Source organism: Chiloscyllium punctatum, chromosome 1 (assembly GCF_047496795.1).
Source record: "Chiloscyllium punctatum isolate Juve2018m chromosome 1, sChiPun1.3, whole genome shotgun sequence".
NCBI classification, from domain to species: Eukaryota; Metazoa; Chordata; class Chondrichthyes; order Orectolobiformes; family Hemiscylliidae; genus Chiloscyllium; species Chiloscyllium punctatum.
Genome location: NC_092739.1, coordinates 33,060,348 through 33,086,736, shown reverse-complemented (window position 1 = coordinate 33,086,736; position 26,389 = coordinate 33,060,348). Strand labels below are relative to the sequence as shown.

General features: G+C 42.7%; 1 protein-coding gene across 8 annotated transcripts in view; it reads left to right on the top strand.

The window, feature by feature from the left end:
• The window catches only part of prss12 (serine protease 12), a 144,792-nt gene extending 118,823 nt beyond the window's left edge, over positions 1 to 25,969 (top strand). For all 8 annotated transcript variants that reach the window (XM_072588929.1, XM_072589012.1, XM_072589020.1 and 5 more), the window contains 2 exons: positions 14,809 to 15,089; positions 24,727 to 25,969. In XM_072588929.1, coding sequence (XP_072445030.1) covers positions 14,809 to 15,089; positions 24,727 to 25,034 — 589 coding nt within the window. In that variant the 3' untranslated portion in view covers positions 25,035 to 25,969. The remainder of the gene's footprint in view (positions 1 to 14,808; positions 15,090 to 24,726) is intronic.
• Positions 25,970 to 26,389: the final 420 nt, after the last annotated feature.

Here is a 26,389-nt window from a genome sequence, read left to right as displayed (position 1 = left end):
CTGGTGGATTTTATTCCCTTTAGAACAGTTGTGAACATGATGGATAATCACCCTGTGGGAAAAAAAACCCAATGAAAATGCCAAAAATGACACACTCGTCCAACTCATTTTGTACGCTCCAAAACAAAGAACCAGTGCAGTAAATTTCAAGTATTACTGTTTTTTTCTTTCGATGATGTAATTTCATCATCATGATGACTGTGACTAGTTTTTAGTGTCACTTTTCTTCATTAATTGAATTTAAATTCCATTGGTATGCATAATGGGATTTGAATTCATGTGCCTTATTGTGGTTATTTTGCATTATTAGATTGCTGACATTACCAATGGCATCTACATCGCCCTCTGAAGGCTTTTAGAGAGTCAGCCTGCACTTCTGAAAGACTTTCGTGATTTCAATAGCCTCCCAATGAATTAGAGACTCAAGCAATGTGTTTATTCTGCAGGGTAGCTGTTTTAGTTTTGAACAATTCACAACTTCTTTTTCTCTCACATAACTGGATTTTTCTCAATCTAATTCAATGTTAAAATCAGTTTAAAGTGCTTAAATCTTAAAGTTAGACACTTGCTGCCACCCTGTTTTGACTTCTACTTCCCATAAACTTGAAATCATCATAGGCATGAAATACTGGAACTTTGTTGAGTTTAATTCATTCAATTCACTTTGTGGTAGGAAGACTGAATTGCTGTTCAGTGACTGACTGCAGCCTAGTGGTAATTGTGGCATCCTGGATTTTAATTTTCACAACAATTAGTGCCTAGTTCATGCCTAATTCTTTACATATTATATCAATAAATGTGATAGAACATGTTGAGCGAATGGTTGAACATAGAAACACACTAAATTGGAACAGGAGTAGGCCATTCAGCCCTTCAAGCCTGCTCCACAATTCAATACGATAGAGTCAGAGATGTAGCACGGAAACATTCGGTCCAACTCATCTATGCTTACCAGATATCTTAAATTAATCTAGTCCCATTTGCCAACATTCAGCCCATATCCCTTTAAATTCTTCCTATTCAAACGCCTTTCATCCAGATGCCTTTTAAATGTTGTAATTGTACCAGCCTCACCAATTCCTCTGGCAGCTCCATCCATACATACACCACCCGCTGCATGAAAAGGTTACCTCTTAGGTCCCTTTTATATCCTCCCCCCTCACCTTAAACCTAGCCCGGGTCACTGAATGTTCTGTCTTCTAATTATCTCCTTCAATACAGACTAAAATACCTGTGATGAGTGTACTCCCATTTTTCTCCAGTTCTGTACAGATTTCTTTGGAAATATTTGGATATTTCGGCTAATGCAATAGAGATAAAGTGCAAAATAAATCATGATGTGCAAATGCATACCCTCGTATTAAGCAACATATGCTTTATGTATTATGGGGTCTGGAATGCAGTAGCAGAGTTCAGACTTCACTTTATAAACTGCAATGTAAAATGATAATTATGTGTATAGCACGCATATGGCGAAACAGTGGGAGAGTTCTTCATTCGAACGGCTTTTGTTAAAAAAAAATGGCAACACGGCTTTGCAAGCTGGCCAATGATTATCAGAAAGGACAGTGGCCTCAATGTTCATAATCCAGCAGAGATTGTACTGGAGGTGGGACTGAGAGCAAATTCAGAGTATCATTGTGTCAGGGTAGGCCTCAATACAATCCCTCTTTGGCATGATTTTGTCAGATTAAGGTCTGATTAATTCTAACTGTCTACATATGTGCAGTTAAATAAGATTAATTAAGTCCCCATTGGGAACTCATTTGTGACGGTATTAAACAATGGGGTCTCCTGCTCAGGCCAAAGCCAGCGATGGTTTATATGCAGCATGCCAATAACAGGCCCAGGAGTTAGTGACGCCTCCTTTAATTTCTCTCTGGACCCTTTCCCCATGGAGACATGAGTGCCAGCAAGCAACAGCTGCTGTTTCAACAATCCTGGAGATAGGATCAGTCTTGATAGCCTGGAAACTGGAACATAATTTGTTGGGCACTCTCAAAGTTCTTCAGAGAATGTCTCCATTTTAGTATGCCCTCAGAATCCCCTCCTCTGCTGGTGGGACTAACTGCTGGACATGGCTGTGGGCCCTCCTTTTGTCACTCACTATTCTAATCAGGGACATGACATTGGGTTGGCACAGACAAGATGGGCTGAATGTTCCCCTTCTCTGTATCATTTCTATGATTCTATGGTAGTGTTTTAATGAGTTGCTTCCCAGGCATATTGTAATCGACATTCCCTTCCACAGTTATCTAGATTCCCAACCCAGAATTGTCACTGGGTTCCCTGAGATCTCAGTGAAGTCCAGCCCAATGTGAGAATTTTACAATTCCACTGTCCTAGCTCAGAGCCTGAGCTGTGGAGAACACTGGGACTGAGGAAATGCATACAAATCTCTGATCCAAACTTGGAATGGGTAAGTATTTACTTTGCGAACCCATATTCAGGGGGTTGAATTGTCTACGTGTGAGTTGCGTTGAGCTTTTTGGAGGGATTCTCTCCATACGGCCTTATGAAATCTTTGGCTCAATCTTACCAAACTATCCCACACCTATGTGGCATCGCTCTCACTCGATTCTACTGCTTTTTGATCTAATGTTGTTCCTGGAACAACTCATCACTCACTTGAATATCCACCAAAAGATGAGCATCCCTTACATTTGCATTATCTTTGAAAGCCTGTTTCATCCAAACAAGCATTCCTAGTCAATTGTTGTGGGAAAAACCCATTGGGTTCACTACTGTCATTTAGGGAAGGAAATTGCTGGCCTACACATGACTCCAGGCGCACAGTAACGTTGACATGAGGCAATGACTCCAGATCTACTCCCTGTTACTTTAACATGGATCTTTTCTTTGTCTCATTTCTTTCTTACTTTATCCATCAAATCGTCCTCCTCCAGCCTTTATAAATCTTTCTCCATAACAATGAAGGTGCATTTCTTCCAGCCAATAATGTTAGTAAAATGGCTGGCATAAATTCTCACAATCCTTAGTTTAAAATTAGTAATAGGATGAATTGCACCCCAAGTATGATGCTCAGTTGATCTAACGTTTGATCTTTGTTTTTCTCATTTTGGAACCCACTCTTGAAAGCTGTTGCTCTATCCTGGCCTCCATGTTAGCTGGCTGAGATCAGGAACTTGTGTGAGAAAATGAAGGTTGAATATGCGTAGTTCGCTCTGTATCCAACTGTGTGAATACTTCCTCATGCTGTGCCATCAATCTGCCTAATGGAAAGGATTTCAAAACAGACCCTTTTCTGTTGCCAGAGTTGAAGGAAGTATGTTATAATTTGTAAACATAAATATATGAACATAAAACAGCAATCTCTGTTTAATCATAATTCATAAGTCATTACTCAGCTCCTCCACATGTTGGCTCCAACCTTGCAATTTTATGCCATGTGAGAGAGCATAAAGGAAATAACAAGCATTTTCAAGTAACTGGGACTGCTTTCATTTATTTACAAAGCCTCGGTGTTCAGATCGCATTGTGCTTTAACATTTAGAGGAAGACTTTACTTATAATGAGGCATGACTGGAACATTCTCTCTCACTTCTTTGAACTCTCATTAGAACTATAAAATCACAGAATAACCACCGCACAGGAACCACTGTAGCCCAGTGTAACTATGTTGGCTCTCTGGAAGAGCAATTCACCTTGAGCTACTCCCATCCTTTTCCCTGTAGCCCGGTAATTATTTCTTTTCAGATAATAATGTATAATTATCTTGAATACACCAAATGAACCTGACTCCATGGAGCACTCCAGATCCTAACCATTCACATTGTGAAAAAAAAATTGCTTCATGTCACTATTGCTTTTTTTGGGTCAATTGCCTCAAATCTGTCTCTGGTTTTTGATTCTTTCACCAGTGGGAACAGTTTTACCCTATCCACTTTATCAAGACCCTTTATGATTTTGAATACAGTTGGTTCTCTATTTATGAATGTCTGAGTTGTGAATGTCTGTTCTTACAAACATGATCCCATACATGGTTGTACTTTTAAAAACCTGACCATACAAACATTTCCTGTACTTATGAAGAACTGCCTTGCATTGTTCTGCATTGTGTTCTGACTTGCACACAATTCAATTTGTGAATGAACTCCAGAATGGAAACCATATACGATCCGTGGACTGCCTCTATCTCCATCAGATATCTTCTCAACCTTCTCTTCTCCAAGGAAAGTAGTGCCAATTTCTCAAACCTTTTACAGTACGAAAGGTCCTCATCCATAAAGCCATCCTTGTGAATCTTCCCTGCATTCTATCTCTAAGCTGCCAGTCTCTTCTCATCTTCTCCCTTTACTTCTCTTATTTCCTTTGTCAATTCCCCAAAGCCTTCTATTGTCAGCTTTGTTCTCAATTGCATTATCCACTTGTGTCTGTTAAAAGCACATTTCTCCTGCTTCACCTTCATTTCAATTTAGTCAGTCAGCCAGACAACACTTGATGCATTTGTCCTACTCTTTCAAATCATGGGAATGTATCTTGAGTTAACTTTCCTTTCAAGGAAGCTTTAAAGGTTCAGTTACAGTTTAACCTCCTAAACCCTGATTCCATTTTACCTGGGACAGCTATACTTGAAATTGTCTTCCCAGAATTTGAACCCGGGTTTGGCCTACATGTGACTCCAGACCCACAGCAAAGCGATTGCTTCTGAACTACCCTCTGGGCAATTGGAGATGGGTAATAAATGCTGGCTTGGCCAGCGATGCCCATATCCCGTGAATGAATAAATAAAAAATGAATTATTCTTACTCTGAAACATTCTTTGTGTCTTTCTGTAGCCAAACTAAACCTTTAGATACAATGATCATTGCCCCTAAAAATCCCCCAATTGATACTTAGTCCACAAAATTTCCAAGACTGAGAACCAGAAGTGTCACCTTCTTTCGGGAAACATACTGCTTTACAAGATTTTTGTCCGTCAGCTATTAACGCTACTACTATCCCAGAATAGATTTGGATAACTACTCTATAACTTTTTTTATTCATTCACAGAAATATAGATATGGAAACAAAGAACCGGAGTAGACCATTTGGTTCCACGAGTCTGCTTTAGCATTTCATATGATTATAGCTGATTCTCTAGTTCAAAGCCATATTCATGCTTTCTCCAAATTAAAAAAAAAGCTATCTCTTTCTTGAATATATTCAGTGGCTTCAGTCCAAAGTGTTCACTGGTATAAACTGTGTTCCCTGGTTCTGGACACTACAACCATGGAAGATTCCTTCCTGCTTCTGGTCAGTCCAACCCTATTGAATTTTATCCATTTCATTCAGAACCCATCTCATCTTTCTTAGCTCTACTGAATATCGATAAATCACAGCGAATGCTGCAGAAACTCAACAGGTCTCCTGCTATTTGTGGATGCATCTTTTGAATAGTTGAATCAGTTGAACCATTCTCAGCCTTGTAGGACAGTCCAGCCAATTGCGCCCCAGTGAACCGCCACTGCACTTCCTCTGTGGAAAGTATGACCAAAACTGAATGCAACACTCCCGCTGTGATCTCACCAAGGCACTATAAGTCTGCATTAAGACATCCCTACTTCTGAACTGAAATTCTTTTGCAATGGAAGTCAATCTACCATTTGCTCTCCTAATTAATTGCTGCACCTCACTGTCGACTTTTATTGAGCGGTGTCCAAGGACACCCAGATCTCTTTGTACATTAACACTTCCCAGTATATCACTATTTAAATAATGCTCTTCCTTTCTGTTTTTCACACTGTAGTGTATAACTTCACATTTAACCACATTGTACTGCATCTGCCATGTGTTTGCCTCTTCTATATCACTCTGTTGTGCTGCAGACTCAGAAGGCACTCCAAGCCCTCCGTTTTTTCCTCTCCAGACGTCCCCAACAGTACCCTTCCACTGACACTCTCATTCGTTTGGCCGAACTGGTTCTCACCCTTAACAATTTCACCTTTGAATCCTCCCACTTCCTCCAAACCAAAGGCATAGCCATGGGCACACGTATGGGCCCCAGCTATGCCTGTCTCTTTGTTGGCTATGTAGAACTGTTGATCTTCCGTAATTACACCGGCACCACTCCCCACCTCTTCCTCCGCTACATTGATGACTGCATTGGCGCCACCTCCAAAAAGACCCCACCACCAGGGATATATTTCCCTCCCCACCCCTTTCCACCTTCTGCAAAGACCGTTCCCTCCACGACTACCTGGTCAGGTCCACACCCCCCTACGACCCACCCTCCCATTCTGGCACTTTCCCCTACCACCGCAGGAACTGTAAAACCTGTGCCCACACCTCCTCCCTCACCTCTATCCAAGGCCCTAAAGGAGCCTTCCACATCCATCAAAGTTTTACCTGCACATCCACTAATATCATTTATTGTATCCGTTGCTCCCGATTGGTCTCCTCTACATTGGGGAGACTGGGCGCCTCTTAGCAGAGCGCTTTAGGGAACATCTCCGAGACACCCGCACCAATCAACCAAACCGCCCCGTGGCCCAACATTTCAACTCTCCCTCCCACTCTGCCAAGGACATGGAGGTCCTGGGCCTCCTTCACCGCCGCTCCCTCACCACCAGACGCCTGGAGGAAGAACGCCTCATCTTCCACCTCGGAACACTTCAACCCCAGGGCATCAATGTGGACTTCAACAGCTTCCTCATTTCCCCTTCCCCCACCTCATCCTAGTTTCAAACTTCCAGCTCAGCACTGTCTCCTTGACTGGTCCGGACTTGTCGAACCTGCCTATCTCCTTTTCCACCTATCAACTCCACCCTCTCCTCCTTGACCTATCACCTTCATCTCCTCCCCCACTCATCTATTGTACTCTATGCTACTCTCTCCCCACCCCCACCCTCCTCTAGCTTATCTCTCCATGCTTCAGGCTCACTGCCTTTATTTCTGATGAAGGGCTTTTGCCCGAAACGTCGATTTTGCTGCTCGTTGGATGCTGCCTGAACTGCTGTGCTCTTCCAGCGCCACTAATCCAGTATTTGCTTTCCAGCATCTGCAGTCATTGTTTTTACCTAATTGATTTTAACCCTACTGCGAATCCTCTTGCAAGGATGCCTGCCTTGAAGAAGTTTTCCTCCTCTCTCTACAAGAATCTCAGGGAGTCCCTCTCCCACTGCAACTCCCAGGTCATTTCCTCTGCCCTGAAGTTCTTCAACCATGTCGTGAAACAAACTCGCTACCACAGCCACATTCGCTTCCTCAGTGCCTGCCTCCATAACCAACTCATCCCACACGGACTCCGGACCACCTTTAAACCAGCAGAGTTCGGACCCGAACAGGACAAACAGTACAGACTACAGATTCAAAAACACCAACAACAGTTCTCCTTCAAGATCCTCCGCTCCACGCTTGCAGCCATGCGCTGGCACCTAACCTCTCTCCAGTCAGCCCTGCCTCAGCTGAGGGCCACACTCTCTCAGAATTGCAAAGGACCCACTCTGTGCTACATCCTCAGGAGTATTCATACTCTCAACAAACTGTATTTCAATTCCATCTCAAACATCAAAACCTGTAAGTACAACAAACTTTTATCCATCCACCTCCATAACCAGCGCTCCTCAAACATTCCAGAAGATTCCCCTGGCCTCGGAAATGGCATTAGCCATGCGGCTGACGCAGCTACCACCCCCATGCTGAGTGATGATGTCACTTCCGCCCCATCATGGCCACTCCCACAGCCAGTTCCGCCCCTCACATCATCACTGATGTCACGCGCTCAGTGACTTCCGCCACCCCTACTGCCATGATCACCACCACTTCCACCCCCACCAGCGCCACTCACCTGCATTCTGCTGACATGCCCCCCACAGACCCCACTGTCACTATCCCCACCCCCCAGAACCCCGAGGGGAACATTACCCCTGCTCATGCCTCCACCCCCATTTCCCCCACCATCACACCCACTCCAGTTACAGGTTTCGCCCCCACTCCCAGCTCTACACCCACACCAGATCCCAGCTCCCGGCCCTGCCGAGTTTTCACCATCCCTCCAGACCTCCCACTCACTGAGGATGAACGATCAGTCCTCAGCAAAGGACTCACCTTCATCCCCCTCCATTCACGCATCAATGAATTTAATACACACCGTGACATCGAACAATTCTTCCGTCGCCTCCGCCTCCGAGCTTACTTTCACAATCATGACTCCCGCCCACCTTCCAAGGACCCCTTCGCCCACCTCCAACACACTGCATCCACCTGGACACCCCGCGCTGGCCAATTACCTGCCCTCGACCTCTTCATTTCCAACTGCCGCCGGGACATTAACCACCTCAACCTGTCGACCCCCCTCCCCCACTCCAACCTCTCACCCTCACAACGCGCAGCCCTCCAATCCCTCTACTCCAATCCCAACCTCACCTTTAAGCCAGCGGATAAAGGGGGCGCAGTGGTAGTCTGGCGCACTGACCTCTACACCACTGAAGCCAAACGCCAACTCGAGGACACCTCTTCCTACTGCCCCCTCGACAATGACCCCACCCCCCCATCACCAAACCATCATCTCCCAGACCAGACAGAACCTCATCACCTCAGGAGATCTCCCACCCACAGCTTCCAACCTCATAGTCCGGGAACCCCGCACTGCCCGGTTCTACCTCCTTCCCAAGATCCACAAGCCTGACCACCCTGGCCGACCCATTGTCTCAGCATGCTCCTGCCCCACTGAACTCATCTCTACCTACCTCGACACTGTCCTATCCCCCCTAGTCCAGAAACACCCCACATACGTTCGAAACACCACCCACGTCCTCCACCTCCTCCAAGACTTCCGTTTCCCCGGCCCCAACGCCTCATCTTCACCATGGATATCCAATCCCTCTACACCTCCATCCGCCATGACCAGGGCCTACAAGCCCTCCGTTTTTTCCTCTCCAGACGTCCCCAACAGTACCCTTCCACTGACACGCTCATTCATTTGGCCGAACTGGTCCTCACCCTTAACAATTTCACCTTTGAATCCTCTCACTTCCTCCAAACCAAAGGCGTAGCCATGGGCACATGTATGGGCCCCAGCTATGCCTGTCTCTTTGTTGGCTATGTAGAACAGTTGATCTTCCGTAATTACACCGGCACCACTCCCCACCTCTTCCTCCGCTACATTGATGACTGCATTGGCGCCACCTCGTGCTCCCACGAGGAGGTTGAGCAATTCATCAACTTCACCAACACATTCCACCCTGACCTTAAATTTACCTGGACCATCTCTGACACCTCGCTCCCCTTCCTGGACCTCTCCATCTCCATTAGTGATGACCGACTTGACACTGACATTTTTTACAAACCCACCGACTCCCACAGCTACCTGGATTACACCTCTTCCCACCCTATCTCTTGCAAAAATGCCATCCCGTATTCCCAATTTCTCCACCTCCGCCGTATCTGCTCCCAGGAGGACCAGTTCCACAATAGAACACACCAGATGGCCTCCTTCTTTAGAGCCCGCAATTTCCCTTCCCACGTGGTTAAAGATGCCCTCCAACGCATCTCGTCCACATCCCGCACATCTGCCCTCAAACCCCACCCCTCCAACCGTAACAAGGACAGAACACCCCTGGTGCTCACCTTCCACCCTACAAACCTTCGCATAAACCAAATCATCCGGCGACATTTCCGTCACCTCCAAAAAGACCCCACCACCAGGAATATATTTCCCTCCCCACCCCTTTCCGCCTTCCGCAAAGACCGTTCCCTCCGTGACTACCTGGTCAGGTCCACACCCCCCTACGACCCACCCTCCCATTCTGGCACTTTCCCCTGCCACCGCAGGAACTGTAAAACCTGTGCCCACACCTCCTCCCTCACCTCTATCCAAGGCCCTAAAGGAGCCTTCCACATCCATCAAAGTTTTACCTGCACATCCACTAATATCATTTATTGTATCCGTTGCTCCCGATGTGGTCTCCTCTACATTGGGGAGACTGGGCGCCTCTTAGCAGAGCGCTTTAGGGAACATCTCCGAGACACCCGCACCAATCAACCAAACCGCCCCGTGGCCCAACATTTCAACTCCCCCTCCCACTCTGCCGAGGACATGGAGGTCCTGGGCCTCCTTCACCGCCGCTCCCTCACCACCAGACGCCTGGAGGAAGAACGCCTCATCTTCCACCTCGGAACACTTCAACCCCAGGGCATCAATGTGGACTTCAACAACTTCCTCATTTCCCCTTCCCCCACCTCATCCTAGTTTCAAACTTCCAGCTCAGCACTGTCTCCTTGACTGGTCCGGACTTGTTGAACCTGCCTATCTCCTTTTCCACCTATCAACTCCACCCTCTCCTCCTTGACCTATCACCTTCATCTCCTCCCCCACTCACCCATTGTACTCTATGCTACTCTCTCCCCACCCCCACCGTCCTCTTGCTTATCTCTCCATGCTTCAGGCTCACTGCCTTTATTCCTGATGAAGGGCTTTTGCCCGAAACGTCGATTTCGCTGCTCGTTGGATGCTGCCTGAACTGCTGTGCTCTTCCAGCACCACTAATCCGGTATTTGCTTTCCAGCATCTGCAGTCATTGTTTTTACCTCTAGGCACTGCCATTGCTGTCCCAAACTGTTGCAGTCTTAATCTGGAGAGATCTGCCAATCTTATAAGTTGTAGCAACACTCCTTTCCAAATGTAGAAACAGACCACAAAGTACTTCCAGAGATTTTGCTTTGGCACAGGTTCATCAAACCTTGCCCCCAACTTGGGTGTCAGACCTATAAAGTGATAGCAGTCCGAGCCCAATATGCAGCTGAATGTTTCTGTTCTTTTGTGAGTGATGTGAAACTTGTCAGCTGTACGTGTGTGGTGCAAAATACGCACCAAATTAGCTGGCTATGTGATGTCAGGCTAGAATGAGTTCACTTGCTTCTAGAGCATGCAGAGGATGCCCACTCCAGCACTTTTCAGTGATGGAACACCACAATGATACACCAGAGCTTAGCAAGCACCCATTGAGGGCTTTTGGCTTGAATAGCAGCATTAATGATTCCAGCTTCAGAATGTAGAATTGTTATGACTTCAACTGAACCTACCAGCGCTGACTCTCAGTTGCTGGCTGCGCAGTGTGACTCTACCCCCCATTGTGGAGTGAGGCAATTTACTTTCACGTCCAACTCAACTCCTTTGTTTAAATAACCTAAGCCCAAAAATTCCAATGTGGTCATCATACTTAGTACAAGAACATACTCATCTGCCAAAGTATGATTGTGGTTGGATAAGAGTCTTGGCTCTGAACTTTATAATCAAGTAATTTTTCTCTTTTTTTCTCTCCTGATGTACAAATATATATCATTTGGATATTTATTGTATATAAAAAAGAGTTGTATGATCACTGTGAAGCAGAATACATAAATTACACCATATTTTATTTGAGTCTCAAGTCACAGACTGAGACAATGGAAGTTATAATCAATATCAAAAGCAAATAGAAACTCACATTCTGTGCAACATGGCTAGTCTCAGATTTGTGATCTGTCAAGTGGCATGATGGCTCAGTGGTTGGCACTGCTGCCTCACAGTGCCAGGGACTGGGTTTGATTCCAACCTCAGGCAACTGTCTGTGTGGACTTTGCACATTCTCCCTGTGTCTGCGTGGGTTTCCTGCCACAATCCAAAGATGTGTGGGCCAAGTGCATTGGCCTTGCTAAATTGCCCATAGGGTTCGGTGCATTAGTCAGGGGGAAACGGGTCTGGGTGGGTTACTCTTTGAAGGGTCAGTGTGTACTTGTTGGGCCAAATGGCCTGTTTCCACACTGTAGGGAATCTATAAAATATAGATCTTGAAACATGAACTTGCCCATGAATTATGTAAAGAGATCAGAGAAACTGCAAGTGTTCTGTTCAGTGCATTGAAGATGAAAGGAAGACTTAACTCAATGCTAATGAAATAGGAGGCACATTGTTGCATAAGTAAGGAAGCATTGTTTTCATTAAAAAGTGACTCCGTAAACAAAGGATACGCATTTGAGTTAATTAGCAAAGGAATCAGAGGAAAGGAGAGAATTCTCTTATGCATAGAGTTGTGATTGAAAATGCACTCCTCGAAAGAATGGTGGAAGTGGGCCCAATAACAACTCTCAAAGGGAATTGAATATATACTTCATAAGGAAACATTTACAGGAATATAAGGAAAGAACAAGAGAGTTGTACTAAATAATCAGACAGTTCTTTCAAAGAGATAACACAGCCACAATGGACAGAATATTATCACTCTGTGTTATGTGATTATTTGAAACTGGAAACAAGGGAACAATCAGAATAACTAATATCTCAAACAAAGAATTTGGAGAATGAATAAAAAAAAATGTGGAGTCAGTAGTGAAGCAACTAAGGATGGTGATAACTTTTACAGTCCCTGGTAAAGAGCACCTATGTGTCTTCTTCCGGGATTCTGCAGATGTTAGTGATCGCCTGATGCAACACCATAAGCTTCTTGAGGTGTTGCTGCATGGTCATGTCCAGGAAGCTTACCTTCTGCCTATAAAGGCCACCTTGGGAACACTGTGACTTATACCTGTGTACCCACAGTCTGCTGTGGAATAGCAGGTCGGCGATGAGAAGGCTGCTGGTGCTTTTACAGAAATTATAGATTAAATAATAAGAACGCCATGAGAAATGGCCTCCACCTATAGTGGTGCAAATTATCTCTAAAACATTGAAAACACACTGTCAGAACTAAGTAAAAATGTTAGGAGTGAGATCATAGCACTTAAAGGTTTTGATTTTGCCTGTCAGTTGTTCAACCCTTAAATCCCGTTGTTCTCTTGCCTTAGTTTCCCTGGCAAGTTCCACAAAACCATGGAAAACCATATACAAGTAGTTACACTTGAAATCCACAATAAAAAAAAACTGCAATTGAACTTTTTAACTCATGATAACTGCCAACCTACTTCTCCCAGAGCAGCTTCCCTCAAACTAGAGAGGAATTCAATAGGCCTTTGCTGATTCCCATCAATAGCTCAGTTAACTGGATAGTTGATTTGTTATGCAGAGTGATGCTAATAGTTATTAGTTCAAGACCTAACTCTGTTCTGAGGAAGCCTGCTGGACCTGAAACATTAATTTTGCTTTCTCTCCACGGTTGCTGCCAGAGCTGATGAGTTTCTCCAGCAATTTCTGTTTTTGTTTGCGATTTCCAGCACCCAAGTTCTTTTGGTTTTTTTGTGGTTTAGTTCCTGCCTGGTCGAGGTAACTGTAAATAACTCTCTTTTTCAATTTCTCCCCTTGCCCCAAGGGGAAGTGACTGTCAGGTTAAACCACTGCCTTTAGCTACTGCTAATGACAGAGTAGCCCTATGGTCCATTGGGAGTATGGTGACTTTACCAACCCTTTAAACTGGCTGTCCACTCTCAAAATCATTTACGCTTTCTGATGAAATACCCCAGTTACTTGGAAACTTTGTATTTTGTAAGAAACGAATAATTATTAGGGATTTTACTAATAAAACTCTTACATACACTAGATACAAGACAGATGCTAATTCTATTTCCAGTTTTCAGTCCTAAATGTTTCATCTAGAGGCATTGTCTCAAAAGTATTTAATGTCTTCTTTGTATTATTATCAGCTATACTTTAGATTCTGACCATCTGTTACATTGCCCTTTTGCTAGCGTAATTCAGATAACTAAACACATTTATTTTTATACTTGCAGATGATGCTTTCCCTCATTATTCAAATTATAGCTATAAAAAGGTTATTGATGAGTATACTGATATTTTAAGATACTTGTTATTTTTCCTCAGTGAAAACATTGCTAGCCTTTTTTTGGCAATAATTTCATATTGAAACATAACTTAAGACAAGAGTCCTTCTTTTGAAATTGAAGTAGAATAAATTTTTGATAATTCCATTGTGTTGGATTTAGTCCAATTTAAGTTGTACACTGACAGCCTTTTAAATTTATTCTAGCTCCAGCCAGCATTGAATTAGAATCAAATTAGAACATTTTGAAAAAAAATACAATTTTCAAACTGTGATATTTCATGTGCTGTCCTCTCTGCTCACTGTTATATAGTGTCTACTTTGTCTAATTTAAAGTCCACTGGGTTCTGATTCACAACCTATTCCTCTTTGTAAATTGAGGGATTGAGCAAAATATTCAGTGTGATTACAAATGTGAAAGAAAAATGGGTTCTCAAATAGACTCCTGCAAAGGTGTAATAAATTGTCAAGTAGAGGCTGGGAAACTTTTTTTTTGAAGTGTATCTGAAATCCAGTCCTTGCTCAAAATTCGCCCTTTTTTTTAACCTTACATTGATTCTTTACAGGAGTGGGATCTACCTCCTTAATTCTCCTGTTGTTCAGGGAAGTTCAAATGGAGTTCAGAGGTCCAATGCAGATAATTAGATGGAAAGACACTTTGTCATTCTGTTGCTGCAGTTGAATGGATGGACATCCTGGTTTCCCTCAATGCTTCACATGTCATAAGTGCTCCCATCTTGATAACAAAATAAATGAGGCTATAATTTTAAGGATTTGGTTACAGCAATGTGAAAGTTTGGAATTGCTGCATGAACTTCAGTCTCCTGTGACCTACAAAACACCAAAGAGAAAACCGTCTTGACTGAGTAATAATATCAATTTATTACAGCCAACTGACCTTTCCTTGCCACAGGGTTTTTATTTCTCCTGTTATGATTCAGTGAGGTTTTCCAATCTGATCCTCTCCGCAAACACAATATTTTATTTGCCTATCGTTCAACAATATTACTGTTTTAGCTTATCGAATTGCAGTTCATTAAGCTGGAATGCATCCATTGATGGGCATTCTATCAAGTGAAACTTTCTTCTTAAATTTGTACTTTCTCTTTGACAGGTATGGCAACAGCACAAAAAATTACATTGTGCGTGTTGGTGATTACCATACATTAGTACCTGAAGAATATGAGGAACGTTTTGAAGTGAAGAGGATTATCATCCATAAGGGCTACAGGCCTGATGCTAATGATTATGACATTGCATTGGTCAAGCTTGAAGGACATCAGGAACATTGCGCCAAATTCAGTGCCCATGTTCTGCCAGTATGTCTACCACACAGGAGAGAGCAGATACAAAAAAGAGGTTCAAACTGCTACATCACTGGATGGGGTGACACAGGTATCAAATGAACATTGTGCATCTATATATTATCCACAGCTGAGAAGCATAACTCAAAGTATAAGCATTGAACTTGGGTACTTTAAAACCTTGCTTAACTGTTACTGGCCAAATAGGATTCAAAAATTCAAAAACATATCAGTTTTATTTACTGAGTATTTTTATGTGTTTGTAATTAAGCAGGTACTCGATAGTCGATAGAATACCATCAAATTAAACTGGAGATAGAAAGAATCATTCTCACAGCTGTTCTGGAACATTGAATGCCATGAGTAGATATCTGAAGGTTGTCCATCATTTTCTATCTATCAGTCAGCAAATGATGGAAACGCTGCATCAGAATATCTGCAATCTGGCCTCAATGTTTCCACTAACAGAAATGGCATTCACATTACATAAGTGCCGGGCAATGTCCAATCCACATAAGATAGTGAATCTAACCATCGGCCCTTGATAGTAAACAACACGACCATTCCTAACTCCACACCATCAATATCCTGGTGTCTGCACAGACACCTCTGAAAAGTATCCCACTCAGCCCCTCCCTGTAGCTGCCATAACCAACCCACCTAACCTACACAGCACTGTACACTATGGGTAATTTAGTATGGCCAATCCATCTAACCTGCACATGTTTGGACTGTTGGAGGAAACCGGAGCACTCAGCAGACATGGGAAGGACATGCAACTCCACACAGACAGTCACCCAAGGCTGGAAATCAAACCCAGATCACTGGCACTGGAGGCAGCAGTGCTAGCCACTGAGTCATTGTGCTGCCCAAAGAAACTTGACACCATCCAGGATAAACCAGCCCACTTGACTGCCACTCTATCCGCTAGCTTCTACATTCACTCTCTTTACCACCAATGCACATTGGCAGCAGTGTGTGACATCCACAGGATGCACTGCAGTAATTCATCGAGTCTCCTTTGATAGAAAACCTGTAACCTCTCTCAACTAGAAGGAAAAGGGCAGAAGATGCAGGAGAACATCAACACGTGTAGGTTCCTCTCCAAGGCATCCTGACTTGAAACTATATCAACAGTCCTTCACTATTGCTGAGTCAAAATCATTTCTTAACAGTTCTGTGGGACTCCCTACATCACAAGGACTGCAGTCGTTCCAGAAGGCAGCTCAACAGCACCCTCTCAAGGACAGTTAGGAATGTGCAATAAAAGCAGATGATGAAACATGAAACACAGAGAATGCTGGAGATACACAGGTCTGGAAGCATCTGTAGAGAGAGAAACAGAGTCTGGTATGATTCTTGTTCACAATGAGTCTTCAGGATTTTATTTTATTTTTATTTGTCTATTTTATCCTTGGCAAAAATTTCCAGCTATTTCTTTAAGTACTGTGGAGCTGGTGGTTCTCTTCCTAAGTACATAGTAAGGGTGCCAATCAATTTTTATAGGAATGAGCTAGCTCAGCCATTGACGTCCACACCCCATGAATGAATGAAAAAAAACACTGTACCATACCCCAGTAAAGCAGACAAATGTTAAAACTAGAGTTCGACAACTTCACCTGGCAATTTGATCGTGTTGTATTTATTAAAGTAAAAAAAGGGCATTGACAGCATCCAATACAGCATTATTCCATGGTATTCGCGACATTGCAGTTGTCCAAAGAACATGCTTGAAACACACATGAAGCAATCACCATACAGATAAGGGGCTGACTTTCTATTTCAAGGCCCATTTCAAAAATTGCTTGGTTTTGTTAGGCACAGAACAGCCTACACTCCTGCAGTCTTGGAAGAAGTTGCTGGAGGTTGCTGCCAAATAGACTAATAAAAGGTAAATAAATTATTTTATAAATTATTTCGCAAGAATCATTGCCATCTGAGCTTTACAATTTGGTAAGATATCACAATCTGTAAATTTCCCTATTCAAGAGTTTGACATCTTTTAGACAATAAAAGCTGAATGTACATACTAGGATCTGAAAGGCCATCTTAAATAAATACAGAGATGGAACCGTAAACACTGTCATGTGATTTCCAAAGGTTTATGCCTTTTTCCAGAATTAAAGAACTTTCTGATATTCATGAACAAAGATTTAAATAATAGTGTATATCAGTTCAGGCAGCATCCAAGGAGCAGCGAGATTGACGTTTCGGGCAAAAGCCCTTCATCAGGAATAAAGGCAGTGAGCCTGAAGCATGGAGAGATAAGCTAGAGGAGGGTGGGGGTGGGGAGAGAGTAGCATAGAGTACAATGGGTGAGTGGGGGAGGAGATGTGGTACCGGGTTTGTTTCACAACATGGTTGAAGAGCTTCAGAGGAGAGGAAATGACCTGGGAGTTGCAGTGGGAGAGGGACTTCCTGAGATTCTTGTAGAGAGAGGAAGAAAACTTCTTCAAGGCAGGCATCCTTAGCAAGAGGATTCGCAGTAGGGTTAAAATCAATGAGGTAAAAACAATAACTGCAGATGCTGGAAACCAGATTCTGGATTAGTGATGCTGGAAGAGCACAGCAGTTCAGGCAGCATCCAAGGAGCAGCGAAATCGGCGTTTCGGGCAAAAGCCCTTCATCAGGAATAAAGGCAGTGAGCCTGAAGCATGGAGAGATAAGCTTCTCTTCAACCATGTCGTGAAACAAACTTAGTACCACATCTCCTCCCCCACTCACCCATTGTACTCTATGCTACTCTCTCCACACCCCCACCCTCCTCTAGCTTATCTCTCCATGCTTCAGGCTTACTGCCTTTATTCCTGATGAAGGGCTTTTGCCCGAAACGTCGATTTCGCTGCTCCTTGGATGCTGCCTGAACTGCTGTGCTCTTCCAGCACCACTAATCCAGAATCTGGTTTCCAGCATCTGCAGTTATTGTTTTTACCTCAATAGTGTATATCATCCTAGTTCAAAATCATATGCCTTTTATATCAGGAAATTTTAAACATATAAATTCAATTTTCACATTTAACATTTCCTACAATGAGATCCATGGGTCCAGGGCAAAATGAAGTATCTTACAGACAAAAATCAAGGGGTATTAGAGGGCGTTGGTTGGGGGAATAGCTTGCATATCTCAGCGTGGGGCTTTAGACTTTTTAAGAGTGTCCCAGAGAGCGGGGATCAATTCATTGGAAATGTAAACCTCTTGTACAGTTTCAGCATGTCTGCACATTAGGATTTTCACAAGTTCCTGATGCACAGCTTCAAACTTACATCGCATCTCTGACAACCTTGGGACAAAATGATTGGGCCTTAAAGACACATGTATATGCGTATGTTATTTATGAAGTAAGCTGGGAGGCTTCTTGTCACTTGGTGATTTGTGCTTTTGTATATACCAGAGCTTCTTATCATTCTGGCAGTGAAATGTACACCAGCTCTTGTATTAATGCAGGTTTACACTGCAATGTACAAAGATTCTTTGAAATGAAGACATCTTTCTAACCAGCTCTTGTTTAGACTCCATACAATGTAAACTCTATGAATCACAATAGTTTAACTTTTCAATGAGTATGGGACAATAGGTTCAATTCCATTTATAATTGGAATGTTTATCAACCACAGTCAGCAAGGGATTAGTTGAAAACCAGTACTGAACAGTTAATGTAAATAGATTTAAAAGCAAGCAGACATATTTCTGTAAAGGAACTGATAGGAATAAATGGAGAAAGTTAGAAAGTTGAGGTGAGATGGATCAAGGATTGATCTAATTGTTTTATTTCTTTCTAGATGTGTTGATGTTCAATTGCTTTATTGTATAAACTACACTTTATAATGTTTTGGGAATGAAATTAAATCCTGTTGCAGACTGGATAGAGGCAACAACACCTGTGCAGCAATAGTTTAGGACTGGTCCACATTTTATACTGAACTAGAAAGATGTGAATGACTCATATTTGTCCATACGTAGCTGCCTCAGGAATTGGATTTAAATATTGGACTTCTGCGTCACAGACAGCAGCCCTCATCTAAATCCTTGTAGGAGGTAGGAGGCAACTGGCAGGGAAGAATGTAGGGGAGGGAGGGGGAGACAATTGAAGAAAATGAGAGCCAATCAAAAGAGAACCAAACTGATTTCGGGACGAGCAGTGGAGAGAAGGGAAGCATTATTACTTCTCTAGGCTCATATTTAGATAAATACCCTTTTTGAGAAAATGTCTTTTTGGTGACATCTCACTCGTGAGTGACATGCATTATTATCATTATTATGTGATCTCACCTCACTGGTATGCCATTTCCCATTCTCCCACCCGCTGGATGGAAATGAGATGACAAGAATTCCCAAGGTGAAAGCGAGACCAGTAATCTAGCAACTCCAGTTTGCTCCTCTGGCCGTCCATATTAGATACCTGGTCATAGAGTCATAGAGATGTACATCATGGAAACAGACTCTTCGGTCCAACTCGTCCATGCCGACCAGATGCCAACCTAACTTAGTCCCATTTTCCAGCACTTGGCCCATATACCTCTAAACCCTTCCTAATCATGTACCCATCCAAATGCCTTTTAAATGTTGCAATTGTACCAGCCTCCTCCACTTCCTCTGCCAGCTCATTCCATACATGCACCACCCTCTGCGTGAAAATGGTGTCCCTTAAATCTCTTTAATATCTTTCCCCTCTCACGCTAAACCTATGCCCTCTAGTTCTGGACTCCCCAACCCCAGGGAAAAGACTTTGTCTATTTATCCTGTCCATGTCCCTCATGATTTTATAAACCTTTATAAGGTCACCCCTCAACCTTCAACGCTCCAGGAAAAATAGCCCCAGCCTATTCAGCCACTCCCTGTAGATTAAATCCTCCAACCTTGGCAACATCCTTGTAAATCTTTTCTGAACCCTTTCAAGTTTCACAACATCCTAGGAAGGAGACCAGAATTGCACGCAATATTCCTATAAAGTGGCCTAACCAACGTCCTGTACAGCGGCAACATGACCTCCCAACTCCTATACTCATTGCTCTGACCAATAAAAGAAAGCATACCAAATGCCTTTTTCACTATCCTATCTACCTGTGACTCTACTTTCAAGCAGCTATGAACCTGCACTCCAAGTTGCCAACATTGAGGCGTGTTCCAAGGTGACCGCGTGCATCCCTTTCCACCAGGACCACACAAGTATCCATTGGCAAGATGGGGGTGGCAATTTGAAGACGCATGCAGGGCATGCTGCTTCACTGCCTGATGCACAGTTGGGCTTTAAAGATAGCGCAGTGCCAGGAATCCCAAGAGGTCTTGGCAGTGGCCAATATTTTGGCCAATGGCAGGTGGGAGAATACGATGAGTAGGATGCTTTCGAGGCTTGACACTGAGGTAATATAGCGAGTTTGGGATGGTAGCTGGAGAAAACCTGTTAGGTCTTGTGAAGAGAATCCCTCCATCAAACTTGTCAAAATTGACTCTTAGCTATTTTCAGACAGAAATCAGTCCTTAGTTTCTAAACTTTGTAAATTAGTAGCAATAATTTATGGTTCAAATGTATTACGCCCTAAAGTGTTCTGCCAATTATCTGCCATACCCCTAGTAGAAAATTGGCAAGAATCCAGTGCCACTTCTTCAGGATTTCCAACTGATGCTCCGGCAGAGTTATCATGGGGAGAACACTGATGGCAGGGTGAGGCTCAACCAGTCAAACTCCATGAGAAATGTTCAGTATCTAATTTGAGAACACATCATATCTCAGTGAAAGTTGTTTCTTTGAGGATAAACATGCTGCGGAAGAGAAGTAGTTTCCCAGTTTTTATTGCCCAGTGTCAGAATTAACCAGTTCCATGTCAGGGAGACTACAGCTTCAAATCAGAGCCCAGTTTTGTCCACTCTGACCTGACAAGAGTATTAGAATTCTTTAGCAGCTGAATGAAACAACATTGTGGACGTGCCCAAGACGATATTGTCCCTCCACAATCCCGAGCGAAATCATATCTATGTTTTCTTCAGAACTTACATAAATACACTTGCCGCATCAGAGGTTCCCTGAAGGGAGATCAGTGGAAGCACTGGGAAAAGTACTGTGCATGATTTGAAAGCAGCTGTTTATGCTATTCCTCCAAAGATTCTGTCAATTCCCTTTGTTATGGCAGGAGATCGGGCAATCCCTTTCAATTCAGGATCATTGAATTTACACCAAACTATTTTCTAACCCAATCTGAAAAGGTGCACTCACATTCCATATTAACCACAGGTGTTCCACTTCTCAGATTTGAAGTTTTATGTTTGAAAATGGAAATTTTGTGCCCTAATCTCTCACCAGTTCATGTGGCTGTTTGTTTTCAGCAAAACAGTGGTGAACAAGCATTGACTGAAGTTTTTTACGCTCTACAATTCTCCCATTGTAACTATGGTGGAAAACTTATTAAACTTCCATGGAAATGATGTAGATATCTGAAAAGTCTAATTTGCCCTGATTGTCATGGAGTTATCCAAAGTCTCTTCTGTAAACTCACCTTAGTCTTACCAGCTGCTCTCTTATTAGAGAGTGATGACTGATGGTGATTTTAATCTGAGGGTCAGGTGAGTGGAAAAGTGGAGAAGGAGAATGCTTTATGACAACTTCAGCTGGTGGGGGAATTGAACCCTTGCTGTTAATATCACTTTACAGTTCAAGCCAACTGAGATAACCAACTTTCTTTTGCCACTACCTAAAGCAGTAACAAAACAGGAATACTTGAAAATATAGTACAAGTCCTCCAATTTGATATATGCAAGATGAATTAGGGCAGTATGTCTCATTTGCAAGTTTTACAGTATTTGTTTAATTCTAAGACAACAACCCTGATAGGAGACCATCCAGGATTGAAAATATATTGTCTGTGTGTAATACTCAACATTTTATGCATTAGATTTTGCTGCAAAGGAGTTTTTTTTGTCATAGAGTCATTAAGTCATATAGCATGGAAACAGGCCTTTCAATCCAACTAGTCTACACTGACCATGTTCCCAAACTAGATAGTCCCATCTGCATGCACTTGGCCCATATTCCTCCAAACATTTCCTGGTTAACAAGGTTAGATCTTATGGAATATAGGGAAAATTAGCCATTTGGATACAGAACTGGCTCAAAGGTAGAAGACAGAGAATGGTGGTGGACAGTTGCCTTTCAGACTGGAGGCCTGTGACCAGTGGAGTGCCACAAGGATCGATGCTGGGTCCACTACTTTTCATCATTTATATAAATGATTTGTATGTGATCATAGGAGGTATAGTTAGTAAGTTTGCAGATGACATGAAAATTGGAGATGCAGTGGATAATGAAGAAGGTTACCTCAGAGTACAACAGAATCTTGATCAAATGGGCAGATTGGCTGAGGAGTGGCAGATGAAGATTAATTTAGATAAATGTGAGGTTCTGTATTTTGGAATGGCAAATCAGAGCAGGACTTATACGCTTAATGGTAAAGTCCTGGGAGGTTTTGCTGAACAAAGAGACCTTGGCGTACAGGTTCATTGTTCCTTGAAAATGGAGTCGCAGGTAGATAGGATAGTGAAGGCAATGTTTGGTATGCTTTCCTTTATTGGTCAAAGTATTGAGTACAGAAGTTGGGAGGTCATGCTATGGCTGTACAGGACATTGATTAGGCTACTGTTGGAATGTTGCATGCAATTCTAGTCTGTTAGAAGGATCTTGTGAAACCTGAAAGGGTTCAGAAAAGATTTACAAGGATGTTGCCAGGGTTGGAGAGTTTGAGCTATAGGAAAAGGCTGAAAAGGCTGGGGCTGTTTTCCCTAATGTTGGAGGCTGAGGAGTGACCTTCAAGAGGTGTATAAAATCATGAGATGCATGGATAGGGTAAGTAGACAAGGTCTTTTCTCGAGGGTGGTGGAGTCCAGAACTAAAGGGCATAGGTTTAAGGTGAGAGGGGAAAAAATTTTGAAAGGGACCCAAGGGGCAACTTTTTCATGCAGAGAGTGGAATGAGCTGCCAAAGGAAGTGATGGAGGCTGGTACAATTACACCTTTAAAAGGCATCTGGATGGGTATATGAATAGGAAGGGTTTAGAGGGATACGGGCTAAGTGCTGGCAAATGGGACAAGATTAAGATAGGATATCTGGTCGGCATGGACGAGTTGGACCGAAGGGTCTATTTCTTTGCTGTACATCTCTATGACTCTAATCATGTACTTTTTCAAATGTTTTTTAAGCATTGTAATTGTACCTGCATCCATTACTGCCTCTGGCAGTTCATTCCACACACTCTCTGGTAAAAATGTTGCCCCTTACATGCTTTTTAAATCTTTCTCTCCTCACCTCCCAATATGCCCCTTAGTTTTGAAATCCCTCCCCCCTGAAGGAAAGGATCTTTGCTATTCACCTTATCTATGCCCCTTATGATATTATAAACCTCTATAAGCCCATGCCTCAATCCCCTATGCTCCAGTGAAAAAGGTCCCAGCCTATGCAGTCTATTTTTATAACTCAAATCCTCCATTCCCAGCAACATCCAGGTAAATCTTTTCTGAACCGTCTCCAGTTTAATCATATCCTTCCTATACCAGGGCAACCAGAACTGCACACAGTGCTCCAGAAGAGGCCTCACCAACATCCTGTACAACCTCAACATGACATCCTAACTTCTATATTCAAAGGTCTGAACAATGAAGGCAAGCATGCTAAATGCTTTCATAACACCTCCAACAACTTACCCACTACTGATCTCAGACTCACAGGTCTTTAGTTCCCAGGCTTCTCCTTACAGCTTTTCTTAAATAAAGGCTCAACGTTATCCATCCTCCAGCCCTCTGGCACCTCACCCATGGTTAGAAATGATACAAATATCTCTGCTAGAGGCTTGCAATTTTCTACCTAACTTCCCACAATGTTTTAGGATACACTTGATCAGGTCTCGGGGAATTATCCATCTTTATATTTTCAAAGACCTCTGGCACTTCCTCTTCTGTAATGTGGACTGTTTTCAAAACATTGATATTTATTTCTCTGATTTCTGTAGCCTCCATTTTTTTCACCACAGTAAAACTAATGTGAAATATTAATTCCCCTCTACATATTTGCCCCCCAATTTCTCTCTGACTATTGGTGGGGTAAGTGGGGAGGTTATAGTACAATCCCATCAAGATGTTCACACCCCTCTTATTTCTAATTTCAACCTAATTTTCTAATTTCTAATTTTCACTGGATGATCCCTCAGAAATATCCTCTCTAATTACATTTGTAACGTTCTCCTTAATCAAAATCACAACTCCCCCTCCTCTCTTGTCTCCCTTTTTAACCTTCCTATAGCATCTAAAACCTGTTAGGCCAGTCCTGTCTGCTGCCCCCGCGTAAACACACACACACACACACGTTCCTATACACACACACACGTCCCTAATGAAGAGCTAATGCTCGAAATGTCGACTCTCCTGCTCCTTGGATGCTGCCTGACCGGCTGTGCTTTTCCAGCACCATACTTTTTGACTCTGGTCTGCACTCCTCACTTTCTCTTGTCCTTCCCTTAGCCAAGTTTCTGTCATAGTTATAGCCCCATGTTCCATTTGTCAGCCTTACCTGTGAGAACCCTTGCATTGAAATAAATGCTATTTAATCCTCCGGAGTACTCTGACTTGCTCAGTCTGTGGCCTACCTCAGTCTGGAATATCCATTTAAAAAAAAAATGCTTGGTGCAGATATGATGTATACAAAACCCAACTGAAAAGCAATTATCATTTTCTGTCTCTACTATAGGAAGAGCTTATTCAAAGACCCTGCAGCAAGCTGCCATCCCGTTGCTTCCAAGAAGGCATTGTGAGGAGCGCTACAAGCAGAGGTTCACTGGGAGGATGATCTGTGCAGGAAACTTACTGGACCACAAACGAGTAGACAGTTGTCAAGGAGATAGTGGTGGACCATTGGTGTGTGAAAAAGCAAGAGGACACTGGGTTGTATTTGGTGTGACATCCTGGGGACATGGCTGTGGTGTAAAGGATACCCCAGGTGTCTACACAAAAGTCTCTACCTTTATACCTTGGATTAAACGTGTGACTAAACTGTAAGCAACTCGAATCCAAGAACATGCCAGGAGATTTGTGCTGACTGCTGACTCAGCACTTAATGGAGTCATCCAAATTCTGTCTGCAACTACTTTATTGCAATGCCAAGAGCACTTCCATAACTGAAAGACAAATGCAAAACAAAAAAAAACAGGGCTTCTACAAATATAAATTAAGCAACAAAAGAACTATCCTTCAAAGGGCTGACAGACATGTTTGGGAGAACTCTGCACCGACGACTTTTACTTTGTTTAAATGTATTGTACAATGTATAGTTATTTTTGTTTTCCTTCTGTTCTGGTTTTCTGCATTTTCCTGAACTGGGAATGCATTGTCAAAACCATGGTGCTTATTTATTTATAGTCTTTTTGTATTCTTTGTCACTCAGTGATGCCCCAATACAGAGAGGAGCTATAATATTCCAGACTGTCTGAGGGATTTTGTGTTAAGTTCAGTATAATGTCCGGGTTAGCTTCAAAAGTACATCAGGGTGACTATATTCTGTGCAATAAAGAGAAAACTGCCTTGCCTCCATTCACCATTGCACTACATGGAGCAGGACAATGAATAAACATGGGACCTTTGGCTTGTTAGAAAGACTTATTCTTTTAGGTTAATAAATGAACCAGTGAAATTTGTGCCAATACTCCAATTAATGTTGACAGTATTTATATCTGAAGTAATTGAAAGAATTGCACTACTTTGTAATATGGGATTTTTAAAACTCATTTTAACAAAAAAGATACAAGTTTCAGGAGCAACAAATAGCTGGAAACCAGCATGAACAAGAAATCTCAGTCAAATTGTTGCTTGCCCTGAGATTCTGTTGATTACTTGAAAAGTTGTTTAAACCTTTCTGTGAACTACTAGGCATGAAAAATAAGATATTACTTTGCGATCATATGCAAGCTACAAATAAAGATGTTTGTTCAACTGTAGTGGAGCTAACTTTGCTGTGAACAAGATAAGGCCACATGCCTTCAGAAAACAAACACAATTGTCTTAATGAGTTAATCCAAATTTTGTGTTGCCAAACTGCTAAAAGAATTCAAGAATGACAAGTCTTGTGTAACCAGTCAGTGCAGCCTAAGTAAGGCAGCATAAAGCTTAAGATACTAGCCCCACAATTTTGGGTTTGTATCATACTATCACTGGTAGTGAAAATCAATTAAATAAATACATAAGATTATAAAAACAGCAATGATAACTGTTGGATGGCTATGAAAATCCAACTGATTTGACAATGGACGTTTAGATGGGGACTGCACTACTCGTCCTCCTGGACCTATAGGATAGATTACAAATTATTTGTAACACTCTATTGTCCAGTTGGACAATGAGCCTCCTCACCCCTTTAT